Source organism: Arachis stenosperma, chromosome 1 (assembly GCF_014773155.1).
Source record: "Arachis stenosperma cultivar V10309 chromosome 1, arast.V10309.gnm1.PFL2, whole genome shotgun sequence".
In the NCBI taxonomy this organism is placed as follows: domain Eukaryota; kingdom Viridiplantae; phylum Streptophyta; class Magnoliopsida; order Fabales; family Fabaceae; genus Arachis; species Arachis stenosperma.
In genome coordinates, this window is record NC_080377.1 from 14,401,005 (window position 1) to 14,418,797 (window position 17,793).

General features: G+C 40.3%; 1 protein-coding gene across 1 annotated transcript; it reads left to right on the top strand.

Annotated features, from left to right (window-relative positions):
- The first annotated feature begins 1,162 nt into the window (after positions 1–1,162).
- Positions 1,163–6,182, top strand: LOC130945115 (notchless protein homolog). The gene is made up of 13 exons (XM_057873801.1): positions 1,163–1,668; positions 1,788–1,869; positions 1,989–2,078; positions 2,306–2,431; positions 2,784–2,911; positions 3,502–3,701; positions 4,056–4,119; positions 4,629–4,739; positions 4,829–4,966; positions 5,222–5,364; positions 5,457–5,511; positions 5,612–5,668; positions 5,801–6,182. The coding sequence occupies exons 1-13, from the start codon at positions 1,507–1,509 to the stop codon at positions 5,882–5,884; spliced, it is 1,440 nt and encodes a 479-aa protein (XP_057729784.1). The 5' UTR covers positions 1,163–1,506; the 3' UTR covers positions 5,885–6,182.
- Positions 6,183–17,793: the final 11,611 nt, after the last annotated feature.

Here is a 17,793-nt window from a genome sequence, read left to right on the forward strand (position 1 = left end):
GGTTGTCCTGACCTGAAGAGGTCGGTCGCTTTGTCTGTCGAACATCCCGGGTCGGACACCTCGACCCACGGTATGAACAGTTGCCAATTCAATTCGTAGTGGACAGGGTAGGGTGGGAGTTGAGTCTCAACCCTATCCGATCAACCTGCATTCTATATATGTATATGTTATATACTTATATAAAAATATGTTTCAAGTGGATATTAAACCAAATACCTCTCGCTAAATACAAAAGATCCTTAGTCACTAAAGAGAAGATAATTAATTGATAATTTAGTACTTTTTTTTATATAAAATTCATTTCTATTTTAAATTATAATTAAGTTATATAATAATGTTGCCTTTTTTGGTAACCCAAGAGTAGGATCGGATATTTGTGGGTTAAGAACGGTAGGATTAGGGTGAATCCAAATCCTACCCTACCCATTGCTACTCCTAAAGTTGGCAAGTCGACCTGTTAGTCCGATTAATTTGAAAAAATTAATAATTAAAAAATTAAATAAAAATAAAAAATAGTCAAATTATAATATAATTTTTTGATTTTTTTTAATTTTAACTTCAATAAAATTATTTAAAATAATATCTATTAATAGAATAATATTTATTTTAAAAAACAAATCACATAATTTTAGCATATATAAGTGTAAAATAAATAAAATCTATAACAAAAAGAATAATATATATATATATTTAAAAATTATAGCATTGTTAATTTTTGTAATACTAATAACTCTTTTATTTAAAAAAATTGGTCTAATGAACTGTTCCATCCCATCATACCAAAATTTGCAAGTTTGGATGTACAGATTTGACGAAAATTTTTTTATTTGATAAATTTTAAATTTTAGTTTGGATTTTTCTTTTATTTGGGTGAATTTAGCAAATTAATTTGATAAATGATTGAATTTGATTCGTTTTACCATTTCTATAAATAATATTAGGTTGTTAACATTTTTAACTAATAATCTAATATTATTTAATTTTTTAAAATTATTTTATTAATTTTATATTTTTATTTTAAATAACAATAAAAAGATTATTTATACATATATAAAAAGTAATTATTAAAATTAATATATTTTTTATATAATTAATGTATATTATTTAATTTATTTTTAACAAGTATTTTATATTTTATCATTAATTGGTTGTTAGAGTTTAAGACTCTTGAAATGACGAACACTCAACTGAACCCTAACTAGATCCATTTTCTCCTATTCAGTTTGTAATCTCCGGCCACCGTCCCCGTCTTCTCACAGCCAGCCACCGTCCTCATCTTCTTCGGTTCTTCCTCTCTTCCAGCAAGTCGTCCGTTCCCATCGTCTTCCAGCAAGCAGCAACTCATTCTTCCACTCCCTGAAGTCGCTTTCAACTCTCCAATCCGCCAAGCTTTCCCGTCGCATTCCCATCGTCTTCCTCTTCTCGTCGCCGTCAGATTCACATCTTCCTCTCCTTCACGTTGTCCTCGCTTCCAGCCGTCGCCTTCCAATTTAGAGAAAGATAGAGATGGAGACAGAGACAGGAGAGAAGAGGGACACCACAACAATCAACAACGTCATGTGCCTCTTGAAGCACCCAGATGGAGCTCCTCTTGGTGCTCCCATGTACCTTCCTCAGAATGCTGGTCCACAACAACTTCAACTCATTGTCAATAAGATTCTGGACAACGTAAACCCGTCATTTTTCATATCCTACCAACAAAATATAAAAAATTGATTTGTTATTAAAATAATGTTCTCTTTGGTTAATTATTGTGTCTTTTATCCCCCTCCCCTTCCCTGATTTAGGAGGAGAAATTACCATATGCTTTCTATATTTCTGATGAAGAGCTCCTTGTGCCACTTGAAACCTACTTGCACAAAAACAAAGGCTAGTATCTACTCTCTCCTTTGGTTATCTTGCAACAAACTACTCTTTATTTAGGTTGATAGATTAGTTTGTTTTTTGTTTCTTATAATATGTGGTGTTGATGTAACATTCATTTTCAGTCTCGGTGGAGAAGGCATTGCCTATAGTTTGTCAGCCTCAAGCTATTTTCAGGATTCGCCCTGTTAATCGTTGTTCCGCCACTATTTCTGGTATGAATCATAGAATTTTATGTTATTTACAGCCTATAATGTTCTAGGTGAAATGTTTATTCACAAACAGATGTCTTGTGTTAATTCTATACAAAACTACCGTGATTTGGAACATGGTGATGTTTTGTGTGTCTTCTCTTTTTTATGTTTTGGTTCTTGATAATGATTTAGCTTAGTGTTCTAGTTGTCATATCCTCTGTTATACATGTTGCTGGAACTGTTTTTAGGTCATGCAGAAGCTGTACTTACAGTTGCTTTCAGTCCCGATGGGAGGCACCTAGCAAGTGGTTCTGGCGACACAACTGTTCGTCTTTGGGACCTTAACACGCAGACACCATTGTACACATGCACAGGTGTGATAATAAGTATGATATACCAAACATTCCTTGTTTGTACTTAGTTGTAAACTAGACATAATTAGATGATGTTTAAGCATCTTTCTCTCAGTATGAACAGAAGTAACCAGTTTAACTCAGAAAGAGAATGTAATGAAATTAAATTTAGAAGGTGGAATTGGAGTTAGCATACAATTGTATTCTTAGAAAGGAATTCTTGAAGCATTGTGTAGGCTAAATCTGAAAATGCTGCTGTTCTGTTTTTCATTTGTTGTAATTCAAAAAGTTGATATATTTTTTTATTATTTATTTATTTTTTAAAATAAGAAATTGCCATGTATCTATTGATAGTTGTTTTCATTGTACGCAGGGCACAAGAATTGGGTCCTTTGTATTGCGTGGTCACCAGATGGCAAGTATCTTGTGAGTGGGAGCAAGTCTGGAGAACTTCAATGTTGGGATCCAGAAACTGGGAAGTTGTCTGGCAATCCATTATCTGTAAACTCTTTAACTGAGTATGCTATTTACTATCAGAAAGCTTGCTTCATTTCTTTTCTTTGGTCTAAAATTTTCACTAAAAACATATTGAGATTGTGTTATTGAAGGTATATGTTATAAATTCTGGTACCATTCCTTTTGCTTCCTAACATGATACTGTTCTTGCTCATGTATAAGCTTATTTATGACTACTGCAACAGTTTACTCAATTATTTTTGTTTCTCCTGGTTAATTGAGAACATGATTCAAAACCTTGTCAAACTTTTGGAGAGAAAAACCTTTTACATTGTATTTAAATTAGAAGTATTAAGATATTCATCCTGATTATGATTTGTGGCACCCCATCCTCCCCGAAATAGCAAAAGACACAAGCAAAGGAAAAAAAGGAAAGCAAAATAGAATGTAAAAGAACATCATGCATTATTACTTCATGATTTCCCGAGAAAAATTGAAAAATAGAACTGGTAAGGACTAAGGAGATACTACAGATGCAATGGTTTTTTAGTTGGTGACAAATTTTGTTCCCTGCGTAGTACTATACTTATATAATGTTTCTTGGACAATGATATTTGAAGTATATATTAATGCAGGGCCACAAGAAATGGATTACTGGGATCTCTTGGGAACCCGTCCATCTTAGTGCTCCTTGCCGTCGTTTTGTAAGTGCCAGCAAAGATGGGGATGCTCGTATATGGGATGTCACATTGAGGAAATGTGTTATATGTCTCAGTGGCCACACACTCGCCATAACATGTGTAAAATGGGGTGGAGATGGCATGATTTATACAGGGTACTCTCTCTCTCTCTCTCACACACACACACTATTTCCAAGCTTTTATCTATATTCAAACTTTTAAATTGTACAGATTTGTACATTACTACAGTACTTTTAACAATACCCAAAGATCATTTAGTCAGAGGTTTTAGTATTTGTTCTTTTGAAAAAAATTATGCACTTTGGTAAAAGACTACGTCATTACTGTCCCCAACCTTCAGGGGCATATCTTTCAGACTTCCAGCTCTGCACTAGCATATGTTACAAGATTTCTCGTTTTTCTTTTATTTATTGGATGATATTTAGTTAGTTACTCTACATTACTAGTCTGCTGTTTGGAGCATAGCTATATTATTTTTATTATTGCAGTTCTCAGGACTGTACAATCAAAGTTTGGGAAACTACACAAGGGAAGCTAATTCGTGAATTGAAGGTGTTTAATCCCCTTGAGCTTCAGTACTTTGCAATGCACCTGAACTTGTTATATGCTTAGACTTGGCTATTATTATGCATCATCATTGGTTCTCATCTCATGTCAAAATTATTTTTCATGTGTTTTTTTTCTGCATATTAGAGTTAGCTGGTTGTTATTTTTACTTTTTTTGTTTCAATTAAAAGTTTGTTGATTGTATTAAAAGCTTGCCATCCCTTTTTTTTATTTTAGTGAATGAATTTGTGACCCACATTCCCTTTTTCGTATGAGTGGTTGATCTATGAAGCCTAAAAAGATGGGCTTTTAGACAATGTGATTGAATTGATTATTAGTCTAGTTTAGTCTCTTACGGCAAGTTCACCACTGTCATTTTTGTTGAAGTATTTATTGTAAAAGTTTAAATCTAATCCATTTTTAGTGTATATTTGTTTACTCAATTTAGAAGATAGACTTTTCATTTCAAGTAACTTATCCCTGTAGAATTCTTCACATGTTGGTATCTATTTTAGGGACATGGGCATTGGGTTAATTCGTTAGCATTGAGCACTGAGTATGTTCTTCGTACTGGAGCTTTTGATCATACTGGGAAACAATACTCATCTCCAGAGGAAATGAAGAAGGTGAGCACCTTTTGGGTTAATAATCATCCTAGCACATCAAACCATATTTTACTAATATGTCCACACCTGTCTGCTGCTGATGAATGTAGGTTGCTCTTGAAAGGTATAATAAGATGAGAGGCAATGCCCCTGAAAGGTTGGTTTCTGGATCTGACGATTTTACCATGTTCCTTTGGGAACCATTCGTCAGCAAGCACCCAAAAACTCGTATGACAGGTCATCAGCAGGTACAAATCTTTTCCTATGTATCAAGGAGAATTAAGCAAAATGAGCTTTTGTGCAACTGCTTTTTTTTCTTCTTTCCAAATTATAATTCTAATTTAATAAATATTTGCCGAAATCCATCCCTAATTATTTGTAGTATGTTAGTTGAATACTTGAAATTAGGTTTACCATTATGCAGGTTTAATGACAAACTCTCTATCTGTGTATATGCTTTCCAATTTTTCAGCTTAATGAAAATTGAACTTGTTTGCTGACAGCTTGTGAACCATGTGTATTTTTCACCTGATGGGCAATGGGTGGCAAGTGCATCTTTTGATAAATCCGTGAAGTTATGGAATGGCACAACAGGGAAATTTATAGCAGCTTTCCGTGGTCATGTTGGGCCTGTTTACCAAATCAGGTAAAACACAAGTGTATCCATCTTACTTTTACCTTGACAGTCTCCGAAGATATTTCCTTTTCAATTCAGTGTATTTGGGTTTTGTTCTACAGCTGGTCTGCGGATAGCAGACTACTTTTAAGTGGCAGCAAAGATTCTACGTTGAAGGTTAGTGAGATTTTCCTTGATATGGACATTATTTGTTAATTAAATGCATGAAACTACGTTTCAAATGAAATTTAACCTTCCATTATGTTTGGTGATCAAGGTTTGGGATATTCGGACTCGGAAGTTGAAGCAGGATCTTCCTGGCCATTCTGATGAAGTATGCATCCCGTTTCACATGCTTTATCTCAAGTTTATTTGTTTGTTTGTCTATTTATTATTATTATTATTATTATTATTATTATTATTATTATTATGGTGACTAGCATAGTTCTATCTTTTTGCTGCAAAGGTTTTTTCTGTTGATTGGAGTCCGGATGGAGAGAAAGTAGCCTCTGGTGGCAAGGATAAAGTGTTGAAGTTGTGGATGGGCTAAGGCCAACCTGGGATGAACATTTCTTGCGTGGATTTCTTGGAAATCAAGCCTGAATGTTAATACTTTGGAGTAGGGGCGTTTATGGCCTGGTCCGGCATGGCCTCGAATATTTAGGGGCTAATTTGGTGTGATTTCACCGGGTCTAGGATCGGATAAGGGTCTCAAAAATAGATCCAATCATTATTTTGGGCTGGCTCCGGGTCAAGGCAAACCTGGCTTCACTCGACTCATGTGTACCTTAAGAGAACTAAAAAAGATATATATATTTTTAATTAATTTCAATATTATATGATATCAATTATAAGCTTATTGTTTTATTTTCTATCACACTTGTTGAATTAGAAAATAGATAAAAAAAAAGCATCAAATTAGAATTTATGGACAAATTCAAGTTTAAATAAGTGTATCATAAATAATTTTTTTTATAAATAAGTGTATCATAAATAAATTTTTTTATAAATTATTGTTAAAACTTTAAAAATCCGGTTTTCATTCAGTTTGGATTTGATATAGTTGTGATTCAAAAATGTTCGGATTTTATCAGGTTTAGGGTCGGGTTAAGGTCTAAAAAGTAGACCTGGCGTATATTTAGGGTCTGTCTGAGTCGAGATAAATTCGGTTTTACCCAGTCTATGAACAACTCTACTTTGGAGACAGTTTTTACATTAGATTGACAACTTAGACAACTTGTATGATATGGATAGTTTAGAATTTAATGAAATTAAGTTGTATCAATTCAGTTTTGTTTATCTTTGAGACTCCTTTGTTTGGATTGTGAATTCCAAGATATTTTCAATTGGATACCTACGTTTCTAACGTAAGATAGCTTTGAAGAATCCGATTTTTTTTTTAATGTACAAAATACTTATTTGAAAGTGGATTAATTAAGTTTGGTTTGGTAAAATTTTTTAAAAAGGTGTTGTTACGGTGGGTAACCGGAGATGGATTGGACGGATGGTGTTAATTGGCCCAGATGTGTGGAGGAGGAAGTTTCCGTCTGAGTATGCAGCTCGGGAGGTTCCGTCCGACTTGTGCTCGCAAGTGAATGGGGGGTGGTACCTGCAAAGACACTCCGATGCCTAAGTTAGCAAGGGTGTGAGCAGGTCTAGAGAGTATTGGGCTTAGAAATACCTGAGGAGTGTCAGTGTACTTATAGTGGTGAGCCAATAACCACCGTTGGAGTAGTGCCGTATCTTTAGGATGTTAACCGTCCCATTATCTTAGGGAGGTTAAGATATGGCTTTGTGAAGTGGTTAGAGAGATTTTAGGGGCGGTTACTCATTTAAATGAGTGTTTATCTGCCAGCTAATCTCATGTCCGACTTCTTTAGAGCAAGTCGTAGTGAACACCGACTTCTTGTGTGAAGGTCGGCGCTTAGAGAGGCCTAATCTATTGGATTGGGCCTTTTAGTTGGACCTGGGCCCTTAACATTGGGCCAGGGTATGAACAGTCCCCCTACTTGAGCCCAAGATCTTTTTTAAGGCTTGGGTTCAAGTATTTAACTCGGGTCCGTAGCCGACTTTCACGGGTTTCGAAACCGACGTGATTTTCGCGACCTTTTGTTTCTGACAGTTACGTCAATTCAAGCGTCGTGTCCGTTGAGGAAGCATTTAGGGATTGAGGGCTTTGGTAACGGTGCAATCTCATTAATGACTGCCTCGTTTTTACCATTATGCCCCTTAGTATGTTTATAAATACTTTCCCTCTCTTTCCTTCTTCCGTTTCTGCAATCTTTCAAACTTCTTATCTCCTTGTTCGTGCTGTATTCTTGTGCTTGAAGATTTCTGCCTTTCCCAACCTTCATTTCTCGGATAAAGGTTAGTGTTCACTTTCTTCATGTTATGCCTTATGTTTGCATGCTTTTGGTTTTTGCGGGTGGATAGGTTGATCTGTAGATTTTCGGTTTCGCATCCCTTCCCTTTAGGGACCGTATTTTTTGATTTTCTTTTTCTTTTTCCTTTTTGTAGGTTTCTGTCATTTTTCATTATATAAAGAAAAATGGCCTCTGTAGATGTTCTTTCTCTGTGGGTTGATGACACTGTCCTTGGGGAGGAACCCTTGGTCGATGCTGAGTTTATCACTCATCTTCGTACTCATCACCGGCTTTGTACTTCGGAGGAGGACGAGCCAAAGTATGAGTTGATAGTCCCGGGTCCGGAAGACCGGGTTTGTTTTGGGAGGGCCGATGAGGCGGCCCCTCATTTTTTCTTTATGTATGAATGTATGATCACCCGCTTGGGTGTTTTTCTTCCCTTTTCTGATTTTGAAATATCTGTCCTGCACCACTGTCGAGTTGCACCTACCCAACTTCACCCCAATTCTTGGGGTTTTCTGAAAATCTATCAGTTTGTTAGCCATGCCTTGGACTTTCCGACCTCCTTGAGGATTTTCTTTTTTCTTTTTCATATGACTAAGCCCTTTAGTGGGCTAAATAACAAACAACAATGGGTGTCTTTCCGAGCCATACAAGGTCGGAGAATTTTCACCCTTTTTGACGAATCTTTTCATGATTTCAAGAATTATTTCTTCAAAGTGCAAGCTGTAGAGGGTCACCACCCTTTTTTTCTGGATGAGCATTCCTCCCCTCGCTTTCCCCTTTATTGGTTGGCGGCCTCCCCTTGTGAGAAGTATGGTCTTGATGACCTTGACGAGGTGGAGGCGGCTATTGTGGGGTTTTTCCGAGAAGCGTGGGGGCGGGCCCCGTATTTAGATACGAGGAAATTTCTCCAGGGGACGCCGACTTTTATTCGGTCACAACTAGGTAGTGCATGCATCTCTCATTCCGACTTGTTTCTGCCGGTTTGAGTTTTTACCGACTTGTAATTTTTGCTAGTTGTTTCTTTTGCAGATATGGCAAGGAAGAATGCTCAGGAATCTTACCAACGAGTTCAGGAGGCTAAGGCAAAGTCCCGGGCCAGGTCTGGTGGTGCCAGGGCGATCGCCTCTCCTCCTCCTCCTCCTCCTTCTCCTAAGAACGTGGGTACTCCCTCTCGGCCCATTATAATTTCCTCTTCAACTTTGTCCCGGCCACTCCCTTCTGCCCAACTTCTTCCTGAGCCGGAGAAGAAGAAGCGCAAGACTTCAGAGTCTGGCTCTTCTTCTTTTGATGGTGGGGTTAAGGCGGATGCTCTTGCATTCGTCCGAAAGAACATCTATCCTTTTATAAGTATGGATGATGTTTCTGTTCGAAACCACCTCACCACCATGGCCGAGGAGAGTTTTAGGGCTGCAGGTGTTTGTGGCAAACTTTTAGATCTTTTTGAGAAGACTCCCCTCAGCTCTTTGGGGGTAACCTCGAAGGTTGAGGAGTTGGAGGGGAGGCTTCTTGCTTTCCAAGATCAAGAGAGGGAGTTAAAGGAGGAGGTGGCCAAGTTAAGGGAGGAGAGGGATAGCCTCCGGGAGAAGGAAAGTAAGCTGCGGGCCCAATGTACTATGGAGGCAAATTTAAGGAAGACAGCACAGGATAGTTACCAAAGTTTATTTCAGGATCTTGTGGCTGTGAGGAAGGATTTGTTGAATTCTCGGAACGCATACGCCGAGTTGGAGGACTCTATCGCTGATGGGGCCGAGGAGTCTTGGAGAATTTTCCTGGAGCAAGTCAGAGTTATCGCTCCCGACTTGGACCTTTCTCCTTTACATCCTGATAAGGTCGTCATTGACGGTGTTATCGTGGATCCTCCTGCCCCCAAGGTTGTTTCCGAGTCAGATTTGAAGACTCGGGGGCAGAGGATTATCGAGTCTCCTCCTCGTCCCAAAGACGCTCCGAGTTCTTCAGTTGTTCCTCCGACTTCCTCTTCAGCTTCTCTTCCTGGTCCTGGTGGCGCTCCTCCTGGCTCTGGTGGTGATGATTCGTCTACTCCTCTGCAGAAGTAAATTATTTTTTATGGCTATATGGGGGCTCGGCCTGTGAGTCCCCCCTTTTTTTAAACTTATTTATATGTTGCTTGATGATGTTTGAACAATCTTTTTTGGCCTTTTAAGGCCGTTAACAAAATATTTTGTCACGTGCCCTTTTTGAATAAGGGTTTAGATTAACAAAATAAATACCTTTTTTTGGATAAGGGTTTAAGTTACCTTGTGCGTGTATGCTTTTCTAATTTTCTGAATTCCCTTTGACTTTTTCTTGAAAACCTTTTGGCTTGTTTGTCTTTCGGACTTTTTCGTTTAAGGACTTTTTGGGACATCCTTTAAACTTCTTCCTAGGTTTTTATATCTCTTTTGTTATTCCTCGTACTCAACTTTTGTTTTAGCGAGTTCCTATGACTTAGGTTATTTTTGCGATGCGTTTTTCTTCTACTCGGTTCTACGCTCCGATTTAGGGATCGGTGTGTTTCCGAGCTTTCCTACTCGGAATATCGTTCCGACTTATGAGTCGGATTTGTTTCCGAGTTTTTACGATCGACTCATATAACCTCTTTACACCGACTTGTACCTCGTCGTTTTATCCTGACGACCATCTAGGTCGGTTCATGGGATTTTCACGTTTTGTCGAGCTTAAGTCGGCGCGTTTCGTAAAATGACTTAGAAAAATAAAGAAGGGTATTATAAGAGATATTATGAATGAAAAAGATCTTTATTAATTGGGGAGGTACCTTCTTTTGCTACTAAGGGTCTTGATAGCCTATTTTTCCCTTAGTCTCTACTATGATGCCTCGTTAAAAACCCTTCTCCAGAAAAAACCCTTTTTGGGAAAAAAATCATGAAGTTGGGAAAAGAGTACATCAGGGAGTAGAGTTCGCTTTTAACTGTAGTACCTTTTCATATTACAAGCATGCCACGACCTTGGTAGTTCAGTGCCGTTTAGGTCGGTTACTTTATAATAACCTTTTCCTAGGACTTCATTGACTTTGTATGGTCCCTTCCAATTTGCGGCGAGCTTTCCTTCTCCCGATTTGTTGACTCCAATGTCATTTCTGATTAAGACCAAATCATCTGGAGCAAACGTTCTTCGAATGACTTTTTTGTTGTACCTTGTAGTCATTCTTTGTTTCAACGCAGCTTCTCTTATCTGGGCACCTTCTCGGACTTCGGGGAGTAAGTCGAGCTTTTCTTTGTGTCCCTGTATATTTCCGACCTCGTCATGGAGAATTACCCTTGGGCTTTGCTCATTGATTTCTATTGGAATCATGGCTTCCACGCCGTAGACTAGTCGGAAGGGTGCTCCCGTGGCGGATTGGGGTGTTGTCCTGTAGGCCCATAGCACTTGAGGGAGCTCTTCAGCCCAAGCCCCTTTTGCTTCTTGCAATCTCTTCTTTAGCCCCGCTAGTATGACTTTGTTAGCTGCCTCGGCTTGCCCATTGGCTTGTGGGTGTTCTACCGAGGTAAACTGATGCTTGATTTTCATACTGGCCACTAAGCTTCTGAAGGTAGCATCGGTGAATTGGGTTCCATTATCCGTAGTGATGGAATAAGGTATCCCATATCTTGTGATGATATTTTTGTAGAGAAACCTGCGACTTCTCTGAGCGGTAATGGTGGCTAATGGTTCTGCTTCTATCCACTTTGTGAAGTAATCTATTCCCACGATCAAGTATTTAACTTGTCCTGGCGCTTGGGGAAAAGGACCTAATAAGTCCATTCCCCATTTTGCAAAAGGCCATGGAGAAGTGATACTAATGAGCTCTTCTGGTGGAGTCACGTGGAAATTTGCATGCATCTGACACGGTTGACATTTTTTCACAAATTCTGTGGCATCTTTCTGCAAGGTCGGCCAGTAGAATCCAGCTCGGATAACTTTTCTGGCTAGTGACCTTGCTCCGAGATGATTTCCGCAGATCCCGCTATGTACTTCCTCCAATACCTCAGTGGTTCTTGAGGTCGGTTCGCATTTTAACAATGGTGTCGATATCCCTCTTCGGTAAAGGACATTTCTTACCAAAGTGTAATGCTGTGCTTCCCTTCGGATTCTTTTGGCTTCCTTTTCCTCTTTAGGGAGGATGTCGAATTTCAGATATTCGACTAAGGGATTCATCCACCCGAGGTTCAAACCGACTACTTCAAGTACCTCTTGCTTATCTTTTATTACTGAGGGTTCCTGGAGGGTTTCTTGGATCAGGCTTCTATTGTTTCCTCCCGGTTTGGTGCTTGCTAACTTGGATAGGGCATCTGCTCTGCTGTTCAGATCCCGAGTTATGTGTTTTACCTCGGTTTCTGCAAAGCGCCCAAGGTGCTCCAAAGTTTTTTCCAAGTACCTCTTCATATTAGGGTCCTTTGCCTGATACTCTCCGCTTATTTGGGAGGTCACCACCTGTGAGTCGCTGTATATCATCACTTTTGTAGCACCGACTTCTTCTGCTAATTTTAGCCCAGCAATCAAGGCTTCATATTCTGCCTGATTATTTGAGGCTGGGAATTCAAATTTTAGAGAAACCTCAATCTGGGTTCCTCTTTCATCTACTAATATTATGCCTGCGCCGCTTCCCGTTTTGTTAGAGGATCCGTCTACATAGAGTTCCCATGTAGTCGGCTTTTCCTCTTGGTCTCCTGCGTATTCTGCTACGAAGTCGGCGAGACATTGAGCTTTGATTGCTGTCCGAGTTTCATATTTTAGATCGAATTCGGAGAGCTCTATTGCCCATTGAACCATTCTCCCTGCAACATCCATCTTTTGGAGGATTTGCTTCATGGGTTGGTTTGTGCGGACTCTTATTGTGTGAGCCTGAAAGTAAGGTCGTAGTCTTCGTGAGGCTATCACTAAGGAGTAGGCAAACTTTTCAAGTTTGTGGTACCTTAGTTCAGGGCCTTGTAGGACCTTACTGATGAAATAGACCGGGTGCTGTCCGACCTCGTCTTCTTTTATCAGGGCTGACGAGACAGCTCTATTTGCTACGGATAAGTACAAGACGAGGTCTTTCCCTGGTACTGGTCGGGTTAAGATAGGAGGTTGGCTTAGAAATTTTTTGAACTCTTGGAACGCCTCCTCACATTCCGGAGTCCATTCAAATTGGCATCCCTTTCTTAATAAGGAGAATAATGGAAGGGATTTTAGTGCCGATCCTGCCAAGAATCTGGAGAGGGCTGCAAGTCGGCCATTGAGCTGTTGGACTTCTCTCAAACAAGTCGGGCTTTTCATTTCTAGGATGGCTCTACATTTATCGGGATTGGCCTCAATCCCTCTTTGTGTTAGCATAAATCCTAGAAATTTTCCTGCCTCTACTGCAAAGGCGCATTTTGCCGGATTTAGTCTCATCCCATGCAGCCTTATGGTGTCGAAGACTTGTGAGAGATCGGATAAGAGGTCGACTTCTTCCTTGGTTTTTACTAGCGTGTCGTCGACGTATACTTCCATTAAAGTCCCCAGGTGAGAGGAAAACACTTTATTCATCAACCTTTGATATGTGGCTCCTGCATTCTTTAATCCGAATGGCATGACCACGTAGCAGTAGTTGGCTCGGGGTGTGATGAATGATGTTTTTTCCTGGTCGGGCCCATACATCGGGATTTGATTATATCCCGAGTAGGCGTCCATGAATGATAAGTATTGGTACCCCGAGCTGGAGTCCACTAGGGTATCAATACTTGGTAGGGGAAAAGGGTCCTTAGGACATGCCTTATTTAGGTCGGTATAGTCGACGCACATTCTCCATTTACCATTCTGTTTTTTGACTAGCACTACATTGGCTAGCCATGTTGGGTACTTGACCTCTCTAATAAAGCCGGCTTCCAGGAGCGCCTGTACTTGCTCTTCTACTATTAGGGCTCGTTCTGGGCCGAGCTTGCGTCTTCTTTGCTGTACAGGTCGGGACCCTGGATAAACCGAGAGCTTGTGGGACATGAGCTCGGGGTCAATCCCGGGCATGTCGGAGGCCTTCCAGGCGAAGAGATTGGAATTATCTCTTAGGAGCTTAGTCAACCCTTGTTTTAGAGTTTCCCCTAGGCTGGCTCCTATGTGAGTGTTTTTCCCTTCCTCTTCACCAACCTGAATCTCCTCGGTTTTTCCTCCCGGTTGTGGTCGCAGCTCTTCTTTAGCCTTTGTACCGCCGAGTTCTATTGTGTTAACTTCTCTGCCCTTTCCCCTTAGGTTTAGGCTTTCGTTGTAGCACTTCCTTGCTAGTTTTTTATCTCCCCTTACCGTTGCTATTCCTGCTGAGGTCGGGAATTTCATGCAGAGGTGAGGGGTAGATACCACTGCTCCGAGTCGATTGAGGGTAGCTCTGCCGATTAGAGCATTATAAGCTGACCCCACATCGATGACTATGAAGTCTATGCTCAGAGTTTTTGATTTTTTCCCTTTTCCAAAAGTAGTGTGAAGGGGTAAAAATCCTAGTGGTTTTATTGGCGTGTCCCCTAATCCATATAGGGTGTCGGGGTAGGCTCTTAGTTCTTTCTCATCTAACCCTAGCTTGTCGAAAGCAGGCTTGAAGAGAATGTCCGCCGAGCTTCCTTGGTCTACTAGGGTTCTGTGGAGATGGGCATTTGCTAGGATCATAGTTATTACCACTGGATCATCGTGTCCAGGGATTATTCCTTGCCCATCTTCTTTTGTGAATGAAATGGTGGGGAGGTCGGGTGACTCTTCCCCGACCTGGTAGACTCTCTTGAGATGTCTTTTGCGAGAGGATTTGGTGAGTCCTCCTCCCGCAAATCCCCCTGAGATCATATGGATATGTCTTTCTGGGGTTTGCGGTGGTGGGTCTCTTCTGTCCATATCATCTCGCTTTCTCTTTCCGTGACCGTCCGACCTCTCTATGAGATATCTATCAAGCCGACCTTCTCTAGCCAGCTTTTCTATCACATTCTTAAGGTCGTAACAGTCGTTAGTGGAGTGACCATATATTTTATGGTACTCGCAGTAGTCGCTGCGGCTTCTCCCTTTTTTATTTTTAATGGGTCTAGGGGGTGGCAGTCTTTCAGTGTTGCAAATCTCTCTATATACATCCACTATAGAAACTTTCAGGGGAGTATAAGAGTGGTATTTTCTTGGCCTTTCGAGACTGAGCTCTTCTCTTTTCTTGGTTTCCCTTTCCCTCTCTTTTGTTGAGGGGGGAGCCCAGGTCGTCCGCTCAGGTCTCTCAGTTTGGCGTTTTCCTCCATGTTGATGTACTTTTCAGCTCTCTCTTGTACATCACTTAGAGAAACGGGGTGTCTTTTAGATATGGACTGTGAGAAGGGACCTTCTTTGAGTCCATTGACTAGCCCCATTATGACTGCCTCTGTGGGCAGGTCCTGGATCTCCAAACATGCTTTGTTGAATCTTTCCATATAGGCTCGTAAAGATTCTCCGACCTCCTGCTTTACTCCCAGGAGGCTCGGTGCATGTTTCACCTTGTCTTTTTGAATTGAGAACCTCATCAAAAACTTCCTTGAGAGGTCTTCAAAACTGGTGATCGATCTTGGGGGAAGGCTGTCGAACCACTTCATCGCTGCTTTCGATAAGGTGGTCGGAAAAGCCTTGCATCGAGTAGCGTCGGAAGCATCAGCTAGGTACATCCGACTTTTGAAGTTGCTTAGGTGATGCTTTGGATCCGTGGTTCCATCGTAGAGGTCCATATCAGGGCTTTTAAAGTTTCTCGGAACTTTTGCCCTCATTATGTCCTCGCTAAAAGGATCTTCTTCACCTAAGAGAGACTCTTCTTGGTCGTCGCGGGAGTTGTGACTCTTGAGGGAGGATTCCAGCTTTGAGAGTTTCCTTTCTAACTCTTTCCGCCGTTCCATCTCCTCTTTTAGGTACTTCTCTGTTTCCCTTTGTTTCTCCCGCTCTTGTTCTAACTGCTCCAGACGGCTGTGGACTAACCCCATTAGCTCGGTTATGTGGGATGGTCCGCCTTTTTCCGATTCTCGCTCGTCTGAGGGGTTTGCCTTCGGGTTTTTTACCCCGGAGGTGCCTTCTCTCGGCTGATCGTTAACCTCTTGGTGGAGGGTTAAGTCCGCATTGTTATTACCTGCGTCCAGATTCTCTTCTTCGGAATCTGTTTCCGCATGGACTTCTTCGTGGGATCTATTCGCCATCAATGAATGATCTCTCGGGTCCCCGGCAACGGCGCCAATGTTACGGTGGGTAACCGGAGATGGATTGGACGGATGGTGTTAATTGGCCTAGATGTGTGGAGGAGGAAGTTTCCGTCTGAGTATGCAGCTCGGGAGGTTCCGTCCGACTTGTGCTCGCAAGTGAATGGGGGGTGGTACCTGCAAAGACACTCCGATGCCTAAGTTAGCAAGGGTGTGAGCAGGTCTAGAGAGTATTGGGCTTAGAAATACCTGAGGAGTATCAGTGTACTTATAGTGGTGAGCCAATAACCACCGTTGGAGTAGTACCGTATCTTTAGGATGTTAACCGTCCCATTATCTTAGGGAGGTTAAGATATGGCTTTGTGAAGTGGTTAGAGAGATTTTAGGGGCGGTTACTCATTTAAATGAGTGTTTATCTACCAGCTAATCTCATGTCTGACTTCTTTAGAGCAAGTCGTAGTGAACACCGACTTCTTGTGTGAAGGTCGGCGCTTAGAGAGGCCTAATCTATTGGATTGGGCCTTTTAGTTGGACCTGGGCCCTTAACATTGGGCCAGGGTATGAACAGGTGTCTTGTTTTGTATTTGATAAATTAAAAAATTTATGTGCTTGTGCTTACTATTTTTGAAAACTATTTTATAGATAATGACTTTTGTGAACAATGTGAATAATGGGTTCAAGAATTGACCTAATAAAGTAAAAAAATACTCTATCCCAAATTACCTTATAAACCCTAGCATTAGGATTTGCACACCTAGTGAATTGAACATCTAACTAATTGTATATGAGTAAATCGAATCAAAAGGAATAACAACCAAACAACTAAGAATTAATACAATCATATACATACCTATTGAATTGAACATCCGATATATCTATTATTTCACATTATTTAGTATTTTCATTGTTTTTCTATACTTTTCCTTTTGAAAATTAAGAATGTTTTTGAAAGTATTTAAAGGGAAAATTTTTAAAAAATTGATTTGTGTTTACCAAAATAAATATAAAATTTACAAAAATACATAAAATACAACGTAATTATATAAATACACAATTAGTCACATCTTTGATATTGAGAAAGATTCTAAAATTTGAATACATCTTAAATACTGAGTTTTCAATTTGTGTTCGAAGAGTTAAATAGGATTTCAATATCCGAGATACATGCAAAAATAGAATATAAATTTAGTACCCGAGATACGTGAAGAATACCTTATTGAAGTCTCAGTATCCAAAATATGCTCATGCAATTTATTCAAATAATTTTAAATTTTAAAATTATACAAATATACCTGTTTATACCTGACCCAAAACATAAGTCAGGCCCAATAAAGCTGGAAGGCCCAATAAAAAGAATGACCTCAACCGACCATCCGACCTCCTTAAGGAGATCGGATCTGGCGAAAACAGGCGGCTTACACTCATCCAAGTAAGTAACTGTCTCCCTAAATCTCTCACATTCTTCTAGAAGAGAGATCTCAACATACCCTAAGATAAAGGGACGGTTATTCACCATAAGAAGTAGAACTACTCCAATGGTGGTTATTGGCATATCATCTATAAATACAATGACACCTCTTAGGTATCTTTAAGTCTCAATAAACTTAAACCTGCTTAACCCCTTGCTGACTTAGGCATTGGAGTGTCTTGCAGGTACCACCCCCTGCCTTTTCAAACACACAACTCGGACGGCGGCTCCCTGACGTAGGACAAGTCAGAGACCACCTTTCTTGGACGTTTGGGCCTCACCAACAAACCCAATCATCGTCCGATTTCAGGTAACCATTGAAACATTGGCGCTGTTGCTGGGGATTTGGGAACCAACGCTTAATGGCGGATGACTAGCACGAAGACGGACGTATCACGTCCGAGTCAAATCAAGAATACCAAGTTATGGTCAACAATGACCAGGCCCTAATAATACCTTCCCCAAGGGCGGAGGGACCGCATGGCGAAGGCCC

Coding starts and splice junctions, on each gene's coding strand:
- LOC130945115 (XM_057873801.1), top strand. CDS start 1,507: ATGGAGACAGAGACAGGAGAGAAGAGGGACACCACAACAATCAACAAC. Junction 4,740..4,828: donor CTCCAGAGGAAATGAAGAAG/GTGAGCACCTTT, acceptor TGATGAATGTAG/GTTGCTCTTGAAAGGTATAA. Junction 5,669..5,800: donor TTCCTGGCCATTCTGATGAA/GTATGCATCCCG, acceptor TTTGCTGCAAAG/GTTTTTTCTGTTGATTGGAG.